Source organism: Oncorhynchus masou, chromosome 29, assembly GCF_036934945.1.
Source record: "Oncorhynchus masou masou isolate Uvic2021 chromosome 29, UVic_Omas_1.1, whole genome shotgun sequence".
Taxonomy (NCBI): domain Eukaryota; kingdom Metazoa; phylum Chordata; class Actinopteri; order Salmoniformes; family Salmonidae; genus Oncorhynchus; species Oncorhynchus masou.
Window position 1 is genome coordinate 98679565 of NC_088240.1, and position 24905 is coordinate 98704469.

The 24905-nt window shown below is 48.0% G+C and overlaps 1 protein-coding gene across 5 annotated transcripts; it reads right to left on the reverse strand.

Moving 5' to 3' along the window:
* Positions 1–280: 280 nt before the first annotated feature.
* Positions 281–21978, reverse strand: LOC135521041 (ATPase family AAA domain-containing protein 2-like). Of its 5 annotated transcripts, none has more exons than XM_064946947.1 (28): positions 21647–21978; positions 21028–21182; positions 20792–20859; positions 20488–20650; positions 20127–20208; positions 19723–20020; positions 19428–19545; positions 19267–19281; positions 18856–19087; positions 17582–17697; positions 17298–17472; positions 17076–17164; positions 16774–16933; positions 13142–13232; positions 12628–12945; positions 12200–12323; positions 11815–12001; positions 10852–11037; positions 3629–3764; positions 3270–3466; positions 2773–2932; positions 2465–2587; positions 2139–2285; positions 1410–1861; positions 1241–1307; positions 1000–1124; positions 595–723; positions 281–481 (listed from the first exon to the last, which is right to left on the reverse strand). In XM_064946947.1, exons 1-28 carry the CDS (start codon positions 21821–21823, stop codon positions 449–451), a joined length of 4323 nt encoding a protein of 1440 aa, XP_064803019.1. In that variant the 5' UTR covers positions 21824–21978; the 3' UTR covers positions 281–448. The 5 variants fall into 5 exon arrangements, with proteins under 5 accessions (XP_064803019.1, XP_064803020.1, XP_064803017.1 ...); XM_064946948.1 differs by having other exon boundaries at positions 1241–1301; positions 1410–1864; XM_064946945.1 differs by having other exon boundaries at positions 1410–1864.
* Between the last annotated feature and the right edge of the window lie 2927 nt (positions 21979–24905).

Sequence of the window (24905 nt, forward strand, 5' to 3'; positions counted from 1 at the left end):
TCATAGGCGACATCTGTCACGCATGCATAGAGAAATGTTGCTTCAAATTTAATGTCTATCAACCAATACAAGCATTTAAAAAGTGACGGTCCTGACGTTTGTATGCATACAGTATTTATCGTTACCGTCTGACGACAAAAAAACATCACCTGAGGCTGCACCATGCTCAGTTTGTATTCCGCTTTAAACAAGAAAGTTACTGGTAATATATATTTTTCAACCAATTTGCACATCAATGTCGTCTTGCCTTTATGGTATAACAAGACACAGGAACAAATACTTGTAAAAAAAACACTTTAATTAAATAAAGCACCAGTATACAAGTTGTTAGGAAATACACATCTGTATATTTCTATCAAAATAGTTCTAGACTTGTTCTTTATACATTTAGACAACGGGGAAATACATGCAATCCATGACTAGCTACATCTTTATTGTATAAAACTCATCATGAAAAATCTTCAATTTCATTTTCCATTTCCTGGAAAGAGAATAAGAAAACATTAGAAAACATATAAAAACTCAATTTATGGGGCATTGCTCAATGAGATGTTTCATAATTTCATACAAATTCAAATGTATAGAATGACAAACCTTCAGCAGGGCAGTCTTGTCGTAGTCTTTGCGGTGTCTGTAGATACTCTGACATAACAAGGCGTATAGCTTCTCCAGTTGATAGACCTCATATCCCTCAGTCTTAGACACCGCTCTCTGAAGCAGCTCCTGAAATGAAGGACCAGATAACCAGCTCAGCACAGAGGTCTTTATATCCTCCATCTTGGTCTAAAGGAAGAAGGTGCCTCTGTCCGATTCCAGATCCATTTGTGCTCTTGCCAACTCTATTGCTGTCATTGTCAAGCCAAAACAGGGCAATTACTATAGACTGCCACTGGCTAGTTGCCTTAACCACAGATCTAGGATCATTTAACAACCTCAAATCCATTAGGAGGCTCGGGCGACGACCTGACCCTGGACCAGCTGCAGTGATAATCTGTTTACCTTTAGTTTGTTGTGATCAACCACAGGGGGCTTTGTCTTCTGGTCCAGTATCTCCTGGTCAACATCCATCACCTGCTGCATCCCCTGGTAATCCAAGCCCCGCGTCACATGCCTCACTCCTACTTCTGACAAGATAGAGGGGAGGAGTGAGTGTACAATTCAACAAAGTTCACTTAAAAACAACAGATAGAGTGTGTGTGTGTGTGTGTGTGTCGCCATTGTGGGATGGGAGGCTGCACACCTGTGGTATTCTCTTCGTCCACTTCCATTCCCGGAGGCTCAGTTCTGTCTGTAGAGGACGCCTGCCCCTGGGTGAATGAGGAAAAAGTTGAAACAGAAAAATAAGATCAATTCAGCAGGAGAATCATCCATACAAAAAGCAACATCCATTTTACAACAAAATAACATACATTGTCTCCCCCTTCTGGTAAGAAGTGGTTTTCCTGGGCTCCAACCACCACTACAGGGTCCTGGGTGCCCTCACTGCTCTGGTCTCCAGCCCAAGCCTCCACAGCTTCCTCCACCCTGGGCTGGGTAGCCTCCGTTGTAGCCTGGCTAGCCTCCTCCGTGGTCCAGCTGTCCTTAGTGTCTTTCTCCATGGGCTGTCTGTCCTGGTTCTCCTGTTGGGCTGGTTCCTCCTGCTCCATGGGGGTCTCCTCAGCCCCAGTGATCTCCAGCTCCTCCAGGCCTGACTCTGCTGCAGCATCACCACCCTCCTCCTCCTCGCTCTCTGCCCCTCTCCTCTCCTCCTCTTCCTCTCCAGACTCCACCACAGCAGAGTGGTCTTTAGAAGTGTGAGGAGAGGACCTTTTCCTGATGATGCCGTTGCACCAGCGGCTCTTCCTGCGCTTCTTCTTCTGAGCTGCTGAGAAGCAGATGACCAGATAATCAAAGCCAATTCAAAAACCACCTTTATGAATGACTGAATGATGAGTGTAAACATGGTGAGAGAAACTGACACGGTGTTATCATCCCGTCTGTCATTACCAGCAGTTAGTAGAGGATAGATCTGTAGAGGATAGATCTGTAAAGCTCTCCGCAGCTCATTCTCTATGGGCTAGTGGAAACAACTGTCTGCAGAGTAGTGAAATGCTAACCTGTGTAGCATTGTGTGTCTGTACATTGAGTTGCTTGCTAACCTGAAGGGCGTGGCGTGGTCACAGCTGGGGGAGCAGCAGTGGTAGACTCCTTAGAGGGGCCTGCTGCATCGGTGCTCTTGGCATCCACTGCTCTTGTCTTGGGATGAACGTGATAGTAGGATGGAGCGAACCTTGAAGTGGAGCAACCTGGAAGTAAAGAGAGAGACAGTTCATATTTAAATCTATCAGCAACGCTCTTCTTTTATCCATCCAGGAGAGCAGCAGAACAGATCAACTGGTCCCTGAACAAATTAAAATATAAAATGCATTTCTACTCTAGAACCATCTTTCTGGAACTACTCTGCACCAATAGAATAACACCTGACCTCTTGTGCTGCGGGACTCCTTGATATCCTCGCAGATCTTCTCAAAGTCTTCATCCAGTTCGTCTTTGACGATGGCCTGAACAGTGTCCTTCAGAGCACAGGCTCTGTGGCGGATCTGACGATCTGGAAAACATCCAGTACACAGACTTGTCATCAGTATTATTAGGAAATGATGAATGGATTGATTCATGAATTAATAATTGGCTGAATAAAGTAATGAATGATTAGTTGAATTAATACATGAATTTATGAAATAAAGGAAACATTCTCCCATGAACAAGAATACAACATCTGTAAAAATTTCCTACCTGAAGGATCTTTGTCAGGGTTGTATTCCAAACAGTTCTTCCAGATGAGATCCACGTCGTGGACAAACTCCTTCACAGTCACGTACTTGTGAGTGTCGATGTTGGAGAGCACAGTGGACAGGTCCATGGGCTGCTCTATAACTGTAGCATAGTCAGGTACCTAGACAAGAACCATGATCCATCAAAACAACAGGTCAGCCATCCTCCATGTGAGAGATTCTACCATGTCCATGTCTCGACAACATCTGGCCTCTTCTCTTTATTTAACCCTCATCTGATGTTTATACATGGCTCAGAGCTCAGCCCCCCCCCTCTAGAGAATGCAGACCCCCCCCCCCCCCCTCTAGAAGGCAGACCCCCCCCTCTAGAACACAGAACCCCCCTAGAACGCAGAAACCCCCCCCTAGAACGCAGACCCCCTCCTCTAGAACGCAGACCCCCCTCTCTAGAACACAGCCCGCCCCCTCTAGAACGCAGCAATTGATGGTCAGTCTCACCTCCTCCAGGTCGACAGGCTTGGTGAAGGCCTTGAAGCGTTTGTCCTGAGAGAGGCGGTTGGTGACATCACGCAGGAAGAGGCGGAGCTCCCTGAGAGTGTCTTCTTCCTGCTCCTCCAATCGCTGCTGCTCCTTTTCTGTCAGCATCCTTGGGGGAAGAGGGGGAGCAACAGGAAGCACCTCCAGGGCTGCAAGCACTGGGGAGGAGAACATGGAGGTTAGTGACTAACCACATGACTGAGCGAGTGCTGACAGCTTTGGTACAGAGAACGTTCTAGTTGAAGTTGAGCTTGTTTAACCATTCTGGACCATTATCCAGGATTCCACTAGAATATCTCAAGAGTATGATGCAGTCTTACCTGCTTTCTTCTGGGATGCAGGAGCTTTGGCAGCCTGGTTTAGGATGAGATCGTCAAAGAAGTTCCTTCTCTCCTGTGGGGTTGGGACCTGAACCTGGAGCACCTCTCCATACTCAGCACAGAACAGGTCCTGGACCTATGGGGGGGGGCGACAACATTTACCAAGATGATTCACCAAGTGAACATAACATTCAGCTGAATGGGAATGAACGAGATCATTGTGACTGATCCCCTGCCCAGAAGCCCAACTCCAACCCTCCAACTTCTCCCACAGGGGGAGGGAATGAGTGCACATTTTCTAGGGCTTGTGTCCCGTTGGTGATTAGATTTTATTAGGATCTCTTATAGTCCTCGTTTGGACTAATCTTCCAAGAGTCCTTAAAAAAACATCAAAATCCTACACTCACATAACACACAGCAGATAAAATACACTGCCATGTTGGTGATGTTAGGGGCAGTGTGTTCACTACATCCTGTTAGACTGCTGTGGGGCAGAGTGTTCACTACATCCTGTTAGACTGCTGTGGGGCGGTGTGTTCACTACATCCTGTTAGACTGCTGTGGGGCGGTGTGTTCACTACATCCTGTTAGGCTGCTGTGGGGCGGTGTGTTCACTACATCCTGTTAGACTGCTGTGGGGCGGAGTGTTCACTACATCCTGTTAGACTGCTGTGGGGCGGAGTGTTCACTACATCCTGTTAGACTGCTGTGGGGCGGAGTGTTCACTACATCCTGTTAGACTGCTGTGGGGCGGAGTGTTCACTACATCCTGTTAGACTGCTGTGGGGCGGAGTGTTCACTACATCCTGTTAGACTGCTGTGGGGCGGTGTGTTCACTACATCCTGTTAGACTGCTGTGGGGCGGAGTGTTCACTACATCCTGTTAGACTGCTGTGGGGCGGAGTGTTCACTACATCCTGTTAGACTGCTGTGGGGCAGAGTGTTCACTCCATCCTGTTAGACTGCTGTGGGGCGGAGTGTTCACTACATCCTGTTAGACTACTGTGGGGCGGTGTGTTCACTACATCCTGTTAGGCTGTTGTGGGGCGGTGTGTTCACTACATCCTGTTAGGCTGTTGTGGGGCGGTGTGTTCACTACATCCTGTTAGACTGCTGTGGGGCGGTGTGTTCACTACATCCTGTTAGACTGCTGTGGGGCGGAGTGTTCACTACATCCTGTTAGACTGCTGTGGGGCAGAGTGTTCACTACATCCTGTTAGACTGCTGTGGGGCAGAGTGTTCACTACATCCTGTTAGACTGCTGTGGGGCGGTGTGTTCACTACATCCTGTTAGACTGCTGTGGGGCGGTGTGTTCACTACATCCTGTTAGACTGCTGTGGGGCGGAGTGTTCACTACATCCTGTTAGACTGCTGTGTGGCGGAGTGTTCACTACATCCTGTTAGACTGCTGTGTGGCGGAGTGTTCACTACATCCTGTTAGACTGCTGTGGGGCAGAGTGTTCACTACATCCTGTTAGACTGCTGTGGGGCGGAGTGTTCACTACATCCTGTTAGACTGCTGTGGGGCGGAGTGTTCACTACATCCTGTTAGACTGCTGTGGGGCGGAGTGTTCACTACATCCTGTTAGACTGCTGTGGGGCGGAGTGTTCACTACATCCTGTTAGACTGCTGTGGGGCGGAGTGTTCACTACATCCTGTTAGACTGCTGTGGGGCGGTGTGTTCACTACATCCTGTTAGACTGCTGTGGGGCGGAGTGTTCACTACATCCTGTTAGACTGCTGTGGGGCGGAGTGTTCACTACATCCTGTTAGACTGCTGTGGGGCGGAGTGTTCACTACATCCTGTTAGACTGCTGTGGGGCGGAGTGTTCACTACATCCTGTTAGACTGCTGTGGGGCGGAGTGTTCACTACATCCTGTTAGACTGCTGTGGGGCGGAGTGTTCACTACATCCTGTTAGACTGCTGTGGGGCGGAGTGTTCACTACATCCTGTTAGACTGCTGTGGGGCGGAGTGTTCACTACATCCTGTTAGACTGCTGTGGGGCGGAGTGTTCACTACATCCTGTTAGACTGCTGTGGGGCGGAGTGTTCACTACATCCTGTTAGACTGCTGTGGGGCGGAGTGTTCACTACATCCTGTTAGACTGCTGTGGGGCGGAGTGTTCACTACATCCTGTTAGACTGCTGTGGGGCACACTACATCCTGTTAGACTGCTGTGGGGCGGAGTGTTCACTACATCCTGTTAGACTGCTGTGGGGCGGAGTGTTCACTACATCCTGTTAGACTGCTGTGGGGCGGAGTGTTCACTACATCCTGTTAGACTACTGTGGGGCAGAGTGTTCACTACATCCTGTTAGGCTGCTGTGGGGCGGTGTGTTCACTACATCCTGTTAGACTGCTGTGGGGCGGAGTGTTCACTACATCCTGTTAGGCTGCTGTGGGGCGGAGTGTTCACTACATCCTGTTAGACTGCTGTGGGGCGGAGTGTTCACTACATCCTGTTAGACTGCTGTGGGGCGGTGTGTTCACTACATCCTGTTAGACTGCTGTGGGGCGGAGTGTTCACTACATCCTGTTAGACTGCTGTGGGGCGGAGTGTTCACTACATCCTGTTAGACTGCTGTGGGGCGGAGTGTTCACTACATCCTGTTAGACTGCTGTGGGGCGGAGTGTTCACTACATCCTGTTAGACTGCTGTGGGGCGGAGTGTTCACTACATCCTGTTAGACTGCTGTGGGACGGAGTGTTCACTACATCCTGTTAGACTGCTGTGGGGCGGTGTGTTCACTACATCCTGTTAGACTGCTGTGTGGCGGAGTGTTCACTACATCCTGTTAGACTGCTGTGTGGCGGAGTGTTCACTACATCCTGTTAGACTGCTGTGTGGCGGAGTGTTCACTACATCCTGTTAGACTGCTGTGTGGCGGTGTGTCCACTACATCCTGTTAGACTGCTGTGGGGCAGAGTGTTCACTACATCCTGTTAGACTGCTGTGGGGCGGAGTGTTCACTACATCCTGTTAGACTGCTGTGGGGCGGAGTGTTCACTACATCCTGTTAGACTGCTGTGGGGCGGAGTGTTCACTACATCCTGTTAGACTGCTGTGGGGCGGAGTGTTCACTACATCCTGTTAGACTGCTGTGGGGCGGAGTGTTCACTACATCCTGTTAGGCTGCTGTGGGGCGGAGTGTTCACTACATCCTGTTAGACTGCTGTGGGGCGGAGTGTTCACTACATCCTGTTAGACTGCTGTGGGGCGGAGTGTTCACTACATCCTGTTAGACTGCTGTGGGGCGGAGTGTTCACTACATCCTGTTAGACTGCTGTGGGGCGGAGTGTTCACTACATCCTGTTAGACTGCTGTGGGGCGGAGTGTTCACTACATCCTGTTAGACTGCTGTGGGGCGGAGTGTTCACTACATCCTGTTAGACTGCTGTGGGGAGTGTTCACTACATCCTGTTAGACTGCTGTGGGACGGAGTGTTCACTACATCCTGTTAGACTGCTGTGGGGCGGAGTGTTCACTACATCCTGTTAGACTGCTGTGGGGCAGAGTGTTCACTACATCCTGTTAGACTGCTGTGGGGCGGTGTGTTCACTACATCCTGTTAGACTGCTGTGGGGCGGAGTGTTCACTACATCCTGTTAGACTGCTGTGGGGCGGAGTGTTCACTACATCCTGTTAGACTGCTGTGGGGCGGAGTGTTCACTACATCCTGTTAGACTGCTGTGGGGCGGAGTGTTCACTACATCCTGTTAGACTGCTGTGGGGCGGAGTGTTCACTACATCCTGTTAGACTGCTGTGGGACGGAGTGTTCACTACATCCTGTTAGACTGCTGTGGGGCGGAGTGTTCACTACATCCTGTTAGACTGCTGTGGGGCGGAGTGTTCACTACATCCTGTTAGACTGCTGTGGGGCGGAGTGTTCACTACATCCTGTTAGACTACTGTGGGGCAGAGTGTTCACTACATCCTGTTAGGCTGCTGTGGGGCGGTGTGTTCACTACATCCTGTTAGACTGCTGTGGTGGCGGTGTGTTCACTACATCCTGTTAGACTGCTGTGGGGCGGTGTGTTCACTACATCCCGTTAGACTGCTGTGGGGCGGAGTGTTCACTACATCCTGTTAGACTGCTGTGGGGCGGAGTGTTCACTACATCCTGTTAGACTGCTGTGGGGCGGTGTGTTCACTACATCCTGTTAGACTGCTGTGGGGCGGAGTGTTCACTACATCCTGTTAGACTGCTGTGGGGCGGTGGGTTCACTACATCCTGTTAGACTGCTGTGGGGCGGAGTGTTCACTACATCCTGTTAGACTGCTGTGGGGCGGAGTGTTCACTACATCCTGTTAGACTGCTGTGGGACGGAGTGTTCACATCCTGTTAGACTGCTGTGGGGCGGTGTGTTCACTACATCCTGTTAGACTGCTGTGGTGGCGGTGTGTTCACTACATCCTGTTAGACTGCTGTGGGGCTGTTCACTACATCCTGTTAGACTGCTGTGGGGCGGAGTGTTCACTACATCCTGTTAGACTGCTGTGGGGCGGTGTGTTCACTACATCCTGTTAGACTGCTGTGGGGCGGAGTGTTCACTACATCCTGTTAGACTGCTGTGGTGGCGGTGTGTTCACTACATCCTGTTAGACTGCTGTGGGGCGGAATCCTGTTAGACTGCTGTGGGGCGGTGTGTTCACTACATCCTGTTAGACTACTGTGGGGCAGTGTTCACTCATCCTGTTAGACTGCTGTGGGGCGGAGTGTTCACTACATCCTGTTAGACTGCTGTGGGGCGGTGTGTTCACTACATCCTGTTAGACTGCTGTGGGGCGGAGTGTTCACTACATCCTGTTAGACTGCTGTGGGGCGGAGTGTTCACTACATCCTGTTAGACGGCTGTGGGGACACTACATCCTGTTAGACTGCTGTGGGGCGGAGTGTTCACTACATCCTGTTAGACTGCTGTGGGGCGGAGTGTTCACTACATCCTGTTAGACTGCTGTGGGGCACCTGCTGTGGGGCGGAATTCACTACATCCTGTTAGACTGCTGTGGGGCGGAGTGTTCACTACATCCTGTTAGACTGCTGTGGGGCGGAGTGTTCACTACATCCTGTTAGACTGCTGTGGGGCGGAGTGTTCACTACATCCTGTTAGACTGCTGTGGGGCGGAGTGTTCACTACATCCTGTTAGACTGCTGTGGGGCGGAGTGTTCACTACATCCTGTTAGACTGCTGTGGGGCGGAGTGTTCACTACATCCTGTTAGACTGCTGTGGGGCGGAGTGTTCACTACATCCTGTTAGACTGCTGTGGGGCGGAGTGTTCACTACATCCTGTTAGACTGCTGTGGGACGGAGTGTTCACTACATCCTGTTAGACTGCTGTGGGGCAGAGTGTTCACTACATCCTGTTAGACTGCTGTGGGGCGGAGTGTTCACTACATCCTGTTAGACTGCTGTGGGGCGGTGTGTTCACTACATCCTGTTAGACTGCTGTGGGGCGGAGTGTTCACTACATCCTGTTAGACTGCTGTGGGGCGGAGTGTTCACTACATCCTGTTAGACTGCTGTGGGGCGGAGTGTTCACTACATCCTGTTAGACTGCTGTGGGGCGGAGTGTTCACTACATCCTGTTAGACTGCTGTGGGGCGGAGTGTTCACTACATCCTGTTAGACTGCTGTGGGACGGAGTGTTCACTACATCCTGTTAGACTGCTGTGGGGCGGAGTGTTCACTACATCCTGTTAGACTGCTGTGGGGCGGAGTGTTCACTACATCCTGTTAGACTGCTGTGGGGCGGAGTGTTCACTACATCCTGTTAGACTACTGTGGGGCAGAGTGTTCACTACATCCTGTTAGGCTGCTGTGGGGCGGTGTGTTCACTACATCCTGTTAGACTGCTGTGGTGGTGTGTTCACTACATCCTGTTAGACTGCTGTGGGGCGGTGTGTTCACTACATCCCGTTAGACTGCTGTGGGGCGGAGTGTTCACTACATCCTGTTAGACTGCTGTGGGGCAGTGTTCACTACATCCTGTTAGACTGCTGTGGGGCGGTGTGTTCACTACATCCTGTTAGACTGCTGTGGGGCGGAGTGTTCACTACATCCTGTTAGACTGCTGTGGGGCGGTGGGTTCACTACATCCTGTTAGACTGCTGTGGGGCGGAGTGTTCACTACATCCTGTTAGACTGCTGTGGGGCGGAGTGTTCACTACATCCTGTTAGACTGCTGTGGGACGGAGTGTTCACTACATCCTGTTAGACTGCTGTGGGGCGGTGTGTTCACTACATCCTGTTAGACTGCTGTGGTGGCGGTGTGTTCACTACATCCTGTTAGACTGCTGTGGGGCGGAGTGTTCACTACATCCTGTTAGACTGCTGTGGGGCGGAGTGTTCACTACATCCTGTTAGACTGCTGTGGGGCGGTGTGTTCACTACATCCTGTTAGACTGCTGTGGGGCGGAGTGTTCACTACATCCTGTTAGACTGCTGTGGTGGCGGTGTGTTCACTACATCCTGTTAGACTGCTGTGGGGCGGAGTGTTCACTCCATCCTGTTAGACTGCTGTGGGGCGGTGTGTTCACTACATCCTGTTAGACTACTGTGGGGCGGAGTGTTCACTACATCCTGTTAGACTGCTGTGGGGCGGAGTGTTCACTACATCCTGTTAGACTGCTGTGGGGCGGTGTGTTCACTACATCCTGTTAGACTGCTGTGGGGCGGAGTGTTCACTACATCCTGTTAGACTGCTGTGGGGCGGAGTGTTCACTACATCCTGTTAGACGGCTGTGGGGCGGAGTGTTCACTACATCCTGTTAGACTGCTGTGGGGCGGTGTGTTCACTACATCCTGTTAGACTGCTGTGGGGCGGAGTGTTCACTACATCCTGTTAGACTGCTGTGGGGCGGAGTGTTCACTACATCCTGTTAGACTGCTGTGGGGCGGAGTGTTCACTCCATCCTGTTAGACTGCTGTGGGGCGGTGTGTTCACTACATCCTGTTAGACGGCTGTGGGGCGGTGTGTTCACTACATCCTGTTAGACGGCTGTGGGGCGGTGTGTTCACTACATCCTGTTAGACGGCTGTGGGGCGGTGTGTTCACTACATCCTGTTAGACTGCTGTGGGGCGGTGTGTTCACTACATCCTGTTAGACTGCTGTGGGGCGGAGTGTTCACTACATACTGTTAGACTGCTGTGGGGCGGAGTGTTCACTACATCCTGTCAGACTGCTGTGTGGTGGTGTGTGTCTACAGTACCTACCTCAGGGAAGAGGCTGCTGTGGGGGACATTACAGGTGGCCAGCAGCAGGATGGGTGAGAATGAGGGGATGTCCTGTAACAAGCTGAGGAAGGTAGCTCTGAGAGCAGACCCCACCGTGTCCCACCACCGCTGGATGTGAGGGATATAAAGGATACTGGGGGACGTCCTCTTGGCCTCACAGAACATCTACAACACAACGAAACACATCATTACAGATCAGTGTTTATATGGATCTGCATGCCTCCTCACAGAAGACCTAAGAGTCCAAACATACAAGACTTCAATACTGTCCATCTCTGGGTTCATCAATACAAGACACCAATACTGTCCATCTCTGGGTTCATCAATACAAGACACCAATACTGTCCATCTCTGGGTTCATCAATACAAGACACCAATACTGTCCATCTCTGGGTTCATCAATACAAGACTTCAATACTGTCCATCTCTGGGTTCATCAATACAAGACTTCAATACTGTCCATCTCTGGGTTCATCAATACAAGACTTCAATACTGTCCATCTCTGGGTTCATCAATACAAGACACCAATACTGTCCATCTCTGGGTTCATCAATACAAGACACCAATACTGTCCATCTCTGGGTTCATCAATACAAGACACCAATACTGTCCATCTCTGGGTTCATCAATACAAGACTTCAATACTGTCCATCTCTGGGTTCATCAATACAAGACTTCAATACTGTCCATCTCTGGGTTCATCAATACAAGACTTCAATACTGTCCATTTCTGGGTTCATCAATACGGTCCATCTCTGGGTTCATCTCAAAAGTCTTTCTTTGACTCCTTGACCCCTCTCTCCTAGGACCTTCTCCAAATATGTGAAGAATCAAGGACTCAAGGAAAGACTAAAGACACTCCGTCTGTCATGGCCGATGGCACAGGGCTCAATAGTGCACTATACAGAAAACAGTGTGTGATCCAGGGGGGGGTACAGTACCTGAGCGCAGGCCTCCTCTGGAGAGGTGGTGCTGACTCCGAACAGCACGGCCATGTCCAGGGTGTAAACTGTGAACTTCTCCAGGGCATGGAGCACAGCGGGGGCCAGGTGACTGCTCTGACCTGACCCAGGACGCCCCGCCAGCAGCAGCCTGGGACGGTACGATGTGGGCTGGTTCAGCACGCTCCTGGGAGAACAGAGGAGAGGGGAGAGAAAAAGACTATAAAATACTTTACAAGACCGGAGCTCAATACCCATTCTCATGAAGTGTACACTTCAGTCCCCACACAGATTTCAAAGATGTCCCGTGCACACTTCAGGGAGGAGTGGGAGAAAGACACATTTGGAATAAGGATTTCTGTGCATTGGACAACCTGTTACTCGCCTGCTGAAATGCAGGAAGCCCCCGGCTGCCTTGGCCTTGTGAGAGAGACCGGTGATGCAGACAGAGGAGTCCTCATCTTCACTGTGCAGGAGATCAGCATCTAAAACACCAGCTGGGAGGACACCTGAAGACAAGTGGCGAAACATCTTAGAACATGATGAACCAAGTATGACATTCAAGAACACAATACAACACACCCATTCTTATACAACAGGCATACTGAACCTGGGTCATGTTTATTAGGGCACACTGTAGCAAAAGCTTTGGCAAAAAAACAAAACAATTTTGGAGAAGTTCTGGTAGTAACTCCAAATTTCAAAACATTGCCCCCTACTCAACACGGCCCTGTGGACAACAACAAAACATCTCCCGACAATGAAGACAGTTCACATGAGAAATGAGAGATTCGATTGTCCCAGTTGACTCACCGTTGTCTCGCTTATCTCTCTTGAGCCCCTGTTCTGCATGTGGGAACAGCCTGCTAACTGCACCCAGTACAGTCTGTAAGGCTGCACCAAGCAGTGGCTGGACCACAGGAGTCAGAGCCTTGGCCGGGGACGACACAGCTCTCTGGGAGGCTGGGACTGTCTTCCTCATGGCTGACAGGAAGTCCCTGCTGCCGATGGAGATAGATGCCACATCTAAAACCAGCTTCTGGGACGAGGAGTAGATCTGAGGGTAGCGTCTCCTCAGGGCACACAGAGCCGCCTCAGCACACACCGCCTTCATGTCAGCACCGCAGTAACCTAGGAGACAGCAGGGGGACGTTGGGAAACAGTGTGACAATGCCAGAGAGAATCATCTACATGTTCTGATTACACACACAACACTTTCAGTGAGCCTCCGAAAACAATTGGCATATTTAACAGATTGGAATTTTAAAATGGCGTTTGAAAAAATGATTGGTTGGTTTGGGAGAGGAGGGATTAAAAGAAAACATACCAACACACTTGTCTGCCAGTTCTTCCAGGAACGAGGCTGATGGCTGGGGAGTCCACTGTCTGGTGTGGATCTGCAGAATATCCTTCCGAGCCTGCAGTGGACAAAAACATGACCATTTATGTCAAATATGAATATTTCCAAAAACAGTTCTCCCACATGACAAAAAAAATACCCTAATCTTAGTAGAACAAAGCAATGTTACCTGTTTACTTCTCACACAAGTGATCTTTTATCATACATACAGTACCAGTCAAAAGTTTGGACAGCTACTCATTGAAGGGTTTTTATTTTTACTATTTTCTACATTGTAGAATAATAGTGAAGACATAAAATCAAAACTATGAAATAACACATATGGAAGAATTTAGTAACATAACATTTTTTATTATTTTTATTAATCAAAACATTTTATACTTGAGATTCTTCAAATTAGCCACCTTTTGCACTTGATATTCTCTCAACCAGCTTCACCTGGAATGCTTTTCCAACAGTCTTGAAGGCATTCTCACACATGCTGAGCACTTGTTGGCTGCTTTTCCTTCACTCTGCGGTCCAACTCATCCCAAACCATCTCAATTGGGTTGAGGTCGGGGATTGTGGTGGCCAGGTCGCAGCTACTCCTCACACACCGCCTTCATCTAATGCAACACTACATCACTCTCCTTCTTGGTTAAATAGTCATTGTCATGTTAAAAAAACAAATGATAGTCGCACTAAGCCCAAACCAGATGGGATGGCTCACTGCAGAATGCTGTGGAAGACATGCTGGTTAAGTGTGCCTTGAATTCTAAATAAAATCACTGACAGTGTCACCAGCAAAGCACCCCCACACCATAACACCTAATCCTCCATGCTTCACGGTGGGAACCACACATGCGGAGATCATCTGTTCACTTTCTCTGCGTCTCACAAATTTGGACTCATCAGACCAAAGGACAGATTTCCACCAGTCTAATGTCCATAGCTTGTGTTTCTTTGCCTAAGCAAGTCTCTTCTTATTGGTGTCCTCTAGTAGTGGTTTCTTTGCAGCAATTCAACTGTCTGTTACTTGAACTCTGTGAAGCATTTATTTGGGCTGCAATCTGAGGTGCAGTTAATTGCCGATTTTTGAGGCTGGTAACTCTAATGAACTTATAATCCTCAGCAGCAGAGGTAACTCTGGGTCTTCCATTCCTGTGGTGGTCCTCATGAGAGTCAGTTTCATCATACCACAGCAGAGGTAACTCTGGGTCTTCCATTCCTGTGGTGGTCCTCATGAGAGTCAGTTTCATCATAGCACAGCAGAGGTAACTCTGGGTCTTCCATTCCTGTGGTGGTCCTCATGAGAGTCAGTTTCATCATAGCACAGCAGAGGTAACTCTGGGTCTTCCATTCCTGTGGTGGTCCTCATGAGAGTCAGTTTCATCATAGCACAGCAGAGGTAACTCTGGGTCTTCCATTCCTGTGGTGGTCCTCATGAGAGTCAGTTTCATCATAGCACAGCAGAGGTAACTCTGGGTCTTCCATTCCTGTGGTGGTCCTCATGAGAGTCAGTTTCATCATAGCACAGCAGAGGTAACTCTGGGTCTTCCATTCCTGTGGTGGTCCTCATGAGAGTCAGTTTCATCATAGCACAGCAGAGGTAACTCTGGGTCTTCCATTCCTGTGGTGGTCCTCATGAGAGTCAGTTTCATCATAGCACAGCAGAGGTAACTCTGGGTCTTCCATTCCTGTGGTGGTCCTCATGAGAGTCAGTTTCATCATAGCACAGCAGAGGTAACTCTGGGTCTTCCATTCCTGTGGTGGTCCTCATGAGAGTCAGTTTCATCATAGCACAGCAGAGGTAACTCTGGGTCTTCCATTCCTGTGGTGGTCCTCATGAGAGACAGTTTCATCATACCACAGCAGAGGTAACTCTGGGTCTTCCATTCCTGTGGTGGTCCTCATGAGAGACAGTTTCATCATACCACAGCAGAGGTAACTCTGGGTCTTCCATTCCTGTGGTGGTCCTCATGAGAGACAGTTTCATCATACCACAGCAGAGGTAACTCTGGGTCTTCCATTCCTGTGGTGGTCCTCATGAGAGACAGTTTCATCATACCACAGCAGAGGTAACTCTGGGTCTTCCATTCCTGTGGTGGTCCTCATGAGAGACAGTTTCATCATAGCACAGCAGAGGTAACTCTGGGTCTTCCATTCCTGTGGTGGTCCTCATGAGAGACAGTTTCATCATAGCACAGCAGAGGTAACTCTGGGTCTTCCATTCCTGTGGTGGTCCTCATGAGAGACAGTTTCATCATACCACAGCAGAGGTAACTCTGGGTCTTCCATTCCTGTGGTGGTCCTCATGAGAGACAGTTTCATCATAGCACAGCAGAGGTAACTCTGGGTCTTCCATTCCTGTGGTGGTCCTCATGAGAGACAGTTTCATCATAGCACAGCAGAGGTAACTCTGGGTCTTCCATTCCTGTGGTGGTCCTCATGAGAGACAGTTTCATCATAGCACAGCAGAGGTAACTCTGGGTCTTCCATTCCTGTGGTGGTCCTCATGAGAGACAGTTTCATCATAGCACATCAGAGGTAACTCTGGGTCTTCCATTCCTGTGGTGGTCCTCATGAGAGACAGTTTCATCATACCACAGCAGAGGTAACTCTGGGTCTTCCATTCCTGTGTTGGTCCTCATGAGAGTCAGTTTCATCATAGCACAGCAGAGGTAACTCTGGGTCTTCCTTTCCTGTGGTGGTCCTCATGAGAGACAGTTTCATCATAGCACAGCAGAGGTAACTCTGGGTCTTCCTTTCCTGTGTTGGTCCTCAAGAGTCAGTTTCATCATAGCACAGCAGAGGTAACTCTGGGTCTTCCATTCCTGTGGTGGTCCTCATGAGAGTCAGTTTCATCATAGTGCTTGATGGTTTTTGCGACTGCATTTGAAGAAACGTTAAAAGTTCTTGATATTATCCGGATTGATTGACCTTCATGTCTTAAAAGTAATGATGGACTGTCATTTCTCTTTGCTTATTTGAGCTGTTCTTGCCATAATATGGACTTGGTCTTTTACCAAATAAGGCTATCTTCTGTATCCCACCCTTTTCTTGTCACAACTGATTGGCTCAAACGCATTAAGGAAAGAAGTTCCACAAATTAAAGTTAACAAGGCACATCTGTTAATTGAAATGCGTTCCAGGTGACTACCTAATGAAGCTGGTTGAGAGAATGCCAAGAGTGTGCAAAGCTGTCATCAAGGCAAAGGGTGGCTACGTTGAAGAATCTCAAATATAAAATATATTCTGACTTTTTTTGGTTACTACATGATTCAATGTGTTATTTCATAGTTTGATGACTTCACTATTATTCTACAAAGTAGAAAATAGTAAAAATAAAGAAAAACCCTTGAATGAGTAGGTCCCCACTATTTTGACAGGTCCTGTGTGTGTATGTGCGTGCTTGCACACACACACAAATAATATGATTTGAACAAACATGACCTCCATCAGTGGTGTATTCACTAGGAACCAAACGGAAGCAAACTCAACCAAACAGAGAGGGACCTACCTGAATGTGTCTCCTAGAAATCTTTTTTTTTTGTTGCAAAACTGTTTTCTACGGCGTGCACAAATGACTACAGCCGTGGTCACTAAGACCCTTGTCTCACCTCTCTGTCAGGCAGGCCAAAGAGGAACTCTCGGTCGAAGCGCCCAGGTCGCCTGAGAGCTGGGTCTATAGAATCCAGACGGTTGGTCGCTCCGATCACCACGACCTCTCCTCTGCTGTCTAACCCATCCATCAGGGCAAGGAGAGTGGACACGATGGAGCTGTAAGATGGAAACACATACAGAACATTATTCCCACTTTACGAAGTCGTACTAAACAAAAAGATACCAAATAGCTAAAACGAGAAGCAATAAATGTTTGTATTCAAATCAATTTGTTCCAGTGATCAACACAGTGTCTAACCTGTGTATCTGGTCCTGTCTGCTTGAGCGGACGGGAGCCAACCCATCAACCTCATCAAAGAATATAATCGATGGCCGCATCTGATAAGCCTAAAAGATTTGTAAAAAATAAAATAAAAAAATATTTTTAGTATTTCCTCCAACTCATCTTGGTTTCAACATCCTGGAACACAATATATTTCAGAACAAGAAGCAAACTTGGAGAAAACCGGTAGGTAATGACCTGGTCGAAGAGAAGACGGAGCTGCCGTTCGGACTCTCCCACCCACTTGCTGAGGCAGTCTGCTCCCTTTCTCATGAAGAAAGAGACCTTCCTCTCTCCCTGACTGCACTCGTTAGCCAACGCCCTGGCCACTAGAGTCTTCCCTGTTCCAGGAGGTCCGTAGAACAAACAGCCCCTACACACACACACACAGTAAGAATCTACAGCATCAAGAGCAACAACAGATCCTAGATCATTTCACCGTAACAGTATGGATGACTTTCTAAACATGTATTTCTCGTTACCTTGGTGGTTGGATCTTGAACCTCTCAAACACCTCTGGGTAAAGCAGAGGGAAGACCACCATCTCTTTCAGGGCAGAGATGTGTCTGGTCAGTCCCCCAATGCTGTCAAAACGCACCTAGAAAACAACATTACACCATTTCAATGTTGGACAATGTTGTCCGGGGGGCTGTCCCAGTTATCTATCCTTTCCCTCTTTCATTACCCCTCACGGACTTAACATATGACTGGTGCAGGTATGGACTGGAGAGACTGTCTGGTCTACCTGAAGGTTTCCTCCTTACTGTTACTAGTCAGACTTACCGTCTGGTCTACCTGCACGGGGTCACCGTCTGGTCTACCTGCACGGGGTCACCGTCTGGTCTACCTGCACGGGGTCACCGTCTGGTCTACCTGCACGGGGTCACCGTCTGGTCTACCTGCACGGGGTCACCGTCTGGTCTACCTGCACGGGGTCACCGTCTGGTCTACCTGCTCGGGGTCACCGTCTGGTCTACCTGCACGGGGTCACCGTCTGGTCTACCTGCACGGGGTCAACGTCTGGTCTACCTGCACGGGGTCACCGTCTGGTCTACCTGCACGGGGTCAACGTCAGCTAGACTTACCGTCTGGTCTATCTGCACGGGGTCACCGTCTGGTCTACCTGCACGGGGTCACCGTCTGGTCTACCTGCACGGGGTCAACGTCACCGTCTGGTCTACTGCATGCACGGGGTCACCGTCTGGTCTACCTGCATGGGGTCAACGTCTGGTCTACCTGCTGGTCTACCTGCATGGGGTCAACGTCTGGGTCTATCTGCATGGGGTCACGTCTGGTCTGGTCTATCTGCATGGGGTCAACGTCTGGTCTTACCTGGTCTATCTGCATGGGGTCAACGTCTGGTCTCTATCTGCATGGGGTCACCGTCTGGTCTATCTGCATGGGGTCACCGACTCTGGTCTACCTGCATGGGGTCAACGTCAGCTAGACTTACCGTCTGGTCTACCTGCACGGGGTCACCGTCTGGTCTACCCTGCTGGTCTACCTGCACGGGGTCACCGTCTGGTCTACCTGCACGGGGTCAACGTCAGCTAGACTTACCGTCTGGTCTATCTGCATGGGGTCAACGTCAGCTAGCGTCTGGTCTACCTGCAGGGGTCAACGTCAGCTAGACTTACCGTCTGGTCTATCTGCATGGGGTCAGCGTCAGCTAGCGTCTGGTCTACCTGCAGGGGTCAACGTCAGCTAGACTTACCGTCTGGTCTATCTGCATGGGGTCAACGTCAGCTAGACTTACCGTCTGGTCTATCTGCATGGGGTCAACGTCAGCTAGACTGGCTCCAATCTTCATCCTGTCCTTGTGGATTCCCAGGACATCCTCCTTCGGCAGATTCATGGGAAGACATCTATTCACCGATCTGTTCCTGCTCTTCCTCCTCCTCCTCTGGAACTTATCATCGTCAGAGGAGGAGGAGGAAGAGGAGGAGGACGAGGAGGTGGAGTCACTACTGTGGATGGCATGTCTTCTTCTACACGGTAAAGAAAGGAGTATGGCAGAGCCAGAGGTCAAGAGGTCAGTAACGTCACTGACTAATACAGACAACGTAATGCACACAAGTCATCACCATGCAGCTCAATGACCAAGAAACCAGCCATTACAGAAACCCTGATGTCACCACACATCTAAGACACACTGGCAATGACTTACCTATCAGACACACTCCTGTGGATGCCAGAAATCAGAAGCACAAGGAAGTAGAACTTAGGAATGAATTGTAATGTGTTGTAATAGTTAGGAAAGAATGTTAAACTAAACTTGATAGGTCAGACATGGAAGGTAGTAGGTACTAGGTTCTTTAGTCCACAGACCTGTTGCCTCTCCTTATGTTGTAAGGGCTTCTCGGACCAGTAGAGCTGAACCTATACCTCCGCCTGGATGGGGACAAGTGTCTTGAAGTCTTGAAGAAGATGGCCTTTGTCTTGGGCTCTGTGGGAAATAAAAGGTCAACCATGAGAAATGAGTAGAAGGACAGGTTATGGGAATAACAACTACTACTAAAGCGTGACAATAAATGTAGAGTCCATGCACCGGTGCTGATGGCTAGAAGTATACAGACTTCAGTGAAATAAAAGATGCAAATAGTTTCAATAGAAAATATCTAACCCTCCCGTGGTGCCTGGTAGCGAACGGCAGCTTTCCTCTGCCTGAAGTCATAACGTTTCGGGTTGTCATCTTCATCATGGTCATCATCATCGTCGTCCTCCTCCTCCTCATCATCTTCATTACGGTCATCATCGTCGTCGTCTTCGTCATCTGCCTGATTATTTTTGCCACCCTCTTCCTCATCATTCTCCTCTTCACTGGAGGTCACTCCATTTTTATTCTCTTGAGGGTCTTCACTTCCTTCCTTGGTTCTTTCAGAAGTCCTTTTCCTCTTGGCCCCAGCGTAGATTACAAGGTCCTAAAACAAAAAAAGGGGGAAAATAACATTATTGGGGGGGACATCATGGTGATATTGAACTAAATCTATTATAAAGCTGTGAACCTGTAGCATGAATTATGTTGACCTCCTCTGTAGTATCCCTGCTTCTTAAACGGCGACGCATTTTCTGCATATCATCCATCTTCTGCAGCACTGCCTCAGCTGTGCTTTACGAATAAAATGGGAAAAAACAAAAACGGGGGACTGTTTCATTTCACCGTTACCGCTAGCCATTATCAACTTTGCTGTTATAAACATGCAAACCAGACTGACAAGAACATGTACAACAGTGGTGACCCAACCCTCCTCCACGAGAGTTACTGGGGCATGATTCCTCCTGCCCCGGTGCTAGATTAGGGCTGAAGGGAAAACCCCTGTGGTAGACGGGTAGCGAGGAGGGTTGGCCACCCCTGATGTACGATGCCTGCTGATGGAGATGTTCTTACTTGGTGATGAGGCGGTTATAGAGGACAGACTGGTTCCTGGAGTTGCGCTTGTATCTGGTTATCCTGGAGCTGCGTCTCACAGAGCTGTCCTCCTCCCTGGGACGCAGAACAAACTGGGTCTTCAGAGTAGAGGCCTCTTCTTCCTCAACTTCATCAGTAGCATCTGGAAGAAGATTTATTTATTATTAACTTGATGATAAACATTGTAGCTGACATAAATGAAACCAATGGTGTCTCCTTCTCGCTGTACTGTTGGAGGTGGCAATGATTCATGTAAAATGTGATCTGGAAATGATCGAGTTACCAGCTTCAGATTGCTTATCCCTGGATGACGCGGAGGCTTTTCCATCGCCCTGCAGTCTTGGGGATTTCCTGCAGAGATCAACAAAATGAGAACATAAACATTGAGGGTTGTGATGACACCTTAGGTTTGTAAACATGTTTCTGTCGTCATGCATATCACCGACTATACTGAGAGGAGTAGAAGCTGATTTTACATACAATGAATACCAGTTATCTGCATAAAACATAAGTAGTTACCTTGTGCTGTGTTCGCCAGTTTCCTCCTCTTTCTCAGGGGACTTGGTTTGGCCATTTATTTTAGCCAAGGACACCTCGTGTTTGACGGTCTGTCCCCTGGTCCTCAGGGATCCTCGTCTCGGAGGGCTATCCTCCTCCTTCACCATCGAGTGGCCCTATGTTAAGAAAAAACAAAAACATCAGCTGCATTCACATAGGAATCCAGTCATTTTAAGTGTAGTAAGCTAACTTACAGCTGGCTAGCTATAGAAGTTAGCTAGCAGGCAACATACCTGTCCACATTCAGAAACAATCATTCAAGTTATTGTTAGTCAGTGCTACTTACTAGCCATCTAAAAGGGGCTAGCTAACTAGCTGAGTTTACTCAACTCCACGATATATACATCTATGGGCGATACCCCATTGGGTATGTAAACTAGAGACAGGAGCTAACAGGCCAACTCATTTATAACATTAGCCTCCAGTTAGCTTACAACTGGCATAGAATGCGGTTAACTAGGCACATAAACATCAATGTCGGGCTAGCTAGTTAGCTGGTTAGCTAACAGCTGTCATATAGCTAACAACAGCTGAGTTTACAGTGACATTTTATAATGTCAACTATCTGAAAGGGCCTCACATTTCGCGTGTTTTCAGTGTTACTGGAGCTGTCATTCAGGCCCCTCTTCAGCCGACTCGACTTTGTCTGCGATGCGCTCTCCAGCGACAGAAACTCGGAGCTCGTATCCAAGTCAACCCGGTTCCTCTTCCGAGTTGCTGGTTCCGCGCCCACGCCGCTGCTGCGTAGCATCACCATCCTAACTTTAGACCGATTTTTTTTAATACTAAAGCATAAATATGGGACTACTTAATTGTATCAAAACTGAAACGAATTAATAACATTCCTAGGTAATATATGGCGCGTACTAACACACAACCCTCCCCAACCAAAACCCTTGATTTCTGGCGCCACAAACGTCACTGGAAGACAAGTGACAGCACGCAGTATTCTGGCGCAAGACAACATAGTTCATCATAAAAAGTAGTGATTATAAATTTCTAATCACCAATTATGTCATGCTGTATTTATATCAATGACCACATGAATAGCTATAAATATTAATAATTATAGATATCTATCTATGGGCCAACAGTGATATGTTCTTATATCATTCAGTTGTGCGCAAGGATATTATGGGAAAGATGTCCCGGTTATTTTTGGCGCGCTGTAAATTGCGCATTATGGAAAGCCTCGCTACAGGTTCATGATAAAGCATTTTCTTTACCGTTTGGAAAATATAACTGGTTTACTATAAAATGTCAATTATATTTGAGAGAGTTTTCTTACATTTTAATATCAACTATACTAAATGTCTAGAGGAGCTCTGTTTCATTAATTCTAAAATGATGGGGGTAATACAGAGCCTTCAGAAAGTATTTATACCCCTTGACTTATTCCACATTCTGTTGTTACACCCTGAATTGAAATATATTTAAATATAATTGTTTTTCTTACCCATCTACACACAATACCCCATAATGACAATGTGAAAACATGTTTTTAGAAATGTTATAACATTTATTGAAAATTAAAAACTAAAATATCTATTTATGTAAGTATTCACACCCGAGTCAATATTTTCTAGAAGCACCTTGGGCAGTGATTACAGCTTTGCGTTGTCATGGGAATGTCTGTATCACCTTTGCACATCTGGATTTGGGGGTTGTCTCCAATCTTCCTTGTATATTTCCTCAAGCCCTGTTAATTTAGATGGGGAGCTGAGGCAAACAGCAATCTTCAAGTCTTTCCAAAGATTTTCAATGGGATTCAAGTCTAGGCCACTGAAGGACTTTCACATTCTTGTTTTGAGGCATTTCCAGAGTTGCTTTTGCTATATGCTTGGGGTCATTGTCCTATTGAAACGTAAATCTTCCAACAGGACATTCTGCATTCTGATGCAGGTTCTCAAGGATTTGCCTGTATTTGGCCCAATTCATTGTTCCCTCTATCCTTACCAGTCTCCCTGTCCCTGCGGCTGAAAAGCCTCCCCATTGCATGATTCTGCCACCACCACTTCACAGTAGGGATGGTGTTCGATGGGTGATGAGCTGTGCCTGGTTTTGTACAGACATAGTGCTTTACATGTGTCTTTCACATGCTTTTGTTGTAAACTCCAGGTGTGCTGTCATGTGGCCACTCTCCCATAAAGCCCAGATTGGTGAAGTGCTGTAGAGACAGGTTCTCCCATCTCAGCCAAGGAACTCTGTAGTTCTGTCAGTGTGTTCATTGGGTTCTTGGTCACCTCTCTGGCCAATGACCTTCTCGCCAGGTTGCTCAGTTTGGTCAGACGGCCAGCATCCAGGTAGTTCCATATTTTTTCCATTTTCAAATGATGGGAGACAACTGTGCTCTTGGAAACTTTCAACATTCTATAAAGTGTTTTATACCTTTCCCCAGATAATATGCCTCGTCACGTTTCTATCTCAGATCTATGGACAGTCCCTTGGAATTCATGGTATAGTTTCTGCTCTGACATTCATTTATTTAATGGTATTATGTCGATCCGCAAACATACGTTAGAGGTGCATGCCGCCACCTACTCTCTGGGCTGTCAGCCTGCTGTTCTTGAGCGTTAATTCATTACACTTTTTTGACACAAAGGGAAGGGGAAAAGTGTGCCCTACCAACTAACCCTACACCCATTAAAACCACACCACTACCAACTAACCCTACACCCATTAAAACCACACCACTACCAACTAACCCTACACCCAATAAAACCACACCACTACCAACTAACCCTACACCCATTAATACCACACCACTACCAACTAACCCACTACCAACTAACCCTACACCCATTAACCCTACACCCATTAAAAACACACCACTACCACAACCACTTAAAACCAACTAACCCTACACCCATTAAAACCACACCACTACCAACTAACCCTACACCCATTAAAAACACACCACTACCAACTAACCCTACACCCATTAAAACCTCACCACTATACCAACTAACCCTACTCCCAACTAACCCTACTCCCATTAAAACCTCACCACTATACCAACTAACCCTACACCCATTAAAATCTCACCACTACCAACTAACCCTACACCCATTAAAGCCACACCAATATTCCACTACTTGGACCTATCTGATCCAACACCAGACCAACTAACCCTACACCCATTAATACCACACCACTAACAACTAACCCCACACCCATTAAAACCACACCACTACCAACTAACCCTACACCCATTAAAACCACACCACCACCAAATAACCCTACACCCATTAAAACCACACCACTACCAACTAACCCTACACCCATTAATACCACACCACTGCCAACTAACCTACACCCATTAATACCACACCACCACCAACTAACCCTACACCCATTAAAACCTCACCACTATACCAACTAACCCTACACCCATTAAAACCTCACCACTACCAACTAACCCTACACCCATTAAACCACACCAATATTCCAACTAACCCTGGACCCATCTAATCCAACACCAGACCAACTAACCCTACACCCATTAATACCACATCACTACCAACTAACCCTACACCCATTAAAACCACACCACTACCAACTAACCCTACACCCATTAAAACCACACCACCACCAACTAACCAAATAAAACCACACCACTACCACCCATTAAAACCACACCACTACCAACTAACCCTACACCCATTAATACACACACCACTACCAACTAACCCTACACCCATTAAAACCACACCACCACCAACTAACCCTACACCCATTAAAACCACACCACTACCAACTAACCCTACACCCATTAAAACCACACCACTACCAACTAACCCTACACCCATTAATACCACACCACTACCAACTAACCCTAC

Bases quoted from the DNA above. Each gene is read 5' to 3' on its own strand.
- LOC135521041 (XM_064946945.1), bottom strand. From the start codon at position 21,823: ATGGTGATGCTACGCAGCAGCGGCGTGGGCGCGGAACCAGCAACTCGG. The intron at 21,183-21,646 runs GTGAGGCCCTTT...TTCTTAACATAG, and splicing joins ACACTGAAAACACGCGAAAT to GGCCACTCGATGGTGAAGGA. The intron at 2,588-2,772 runs GTAGGAAATTTT...GATGTTTTCCAG, and splicing joins CCCTGACAAAGATCCTTCAG to ATCGTCAGATCCGCCACAGA.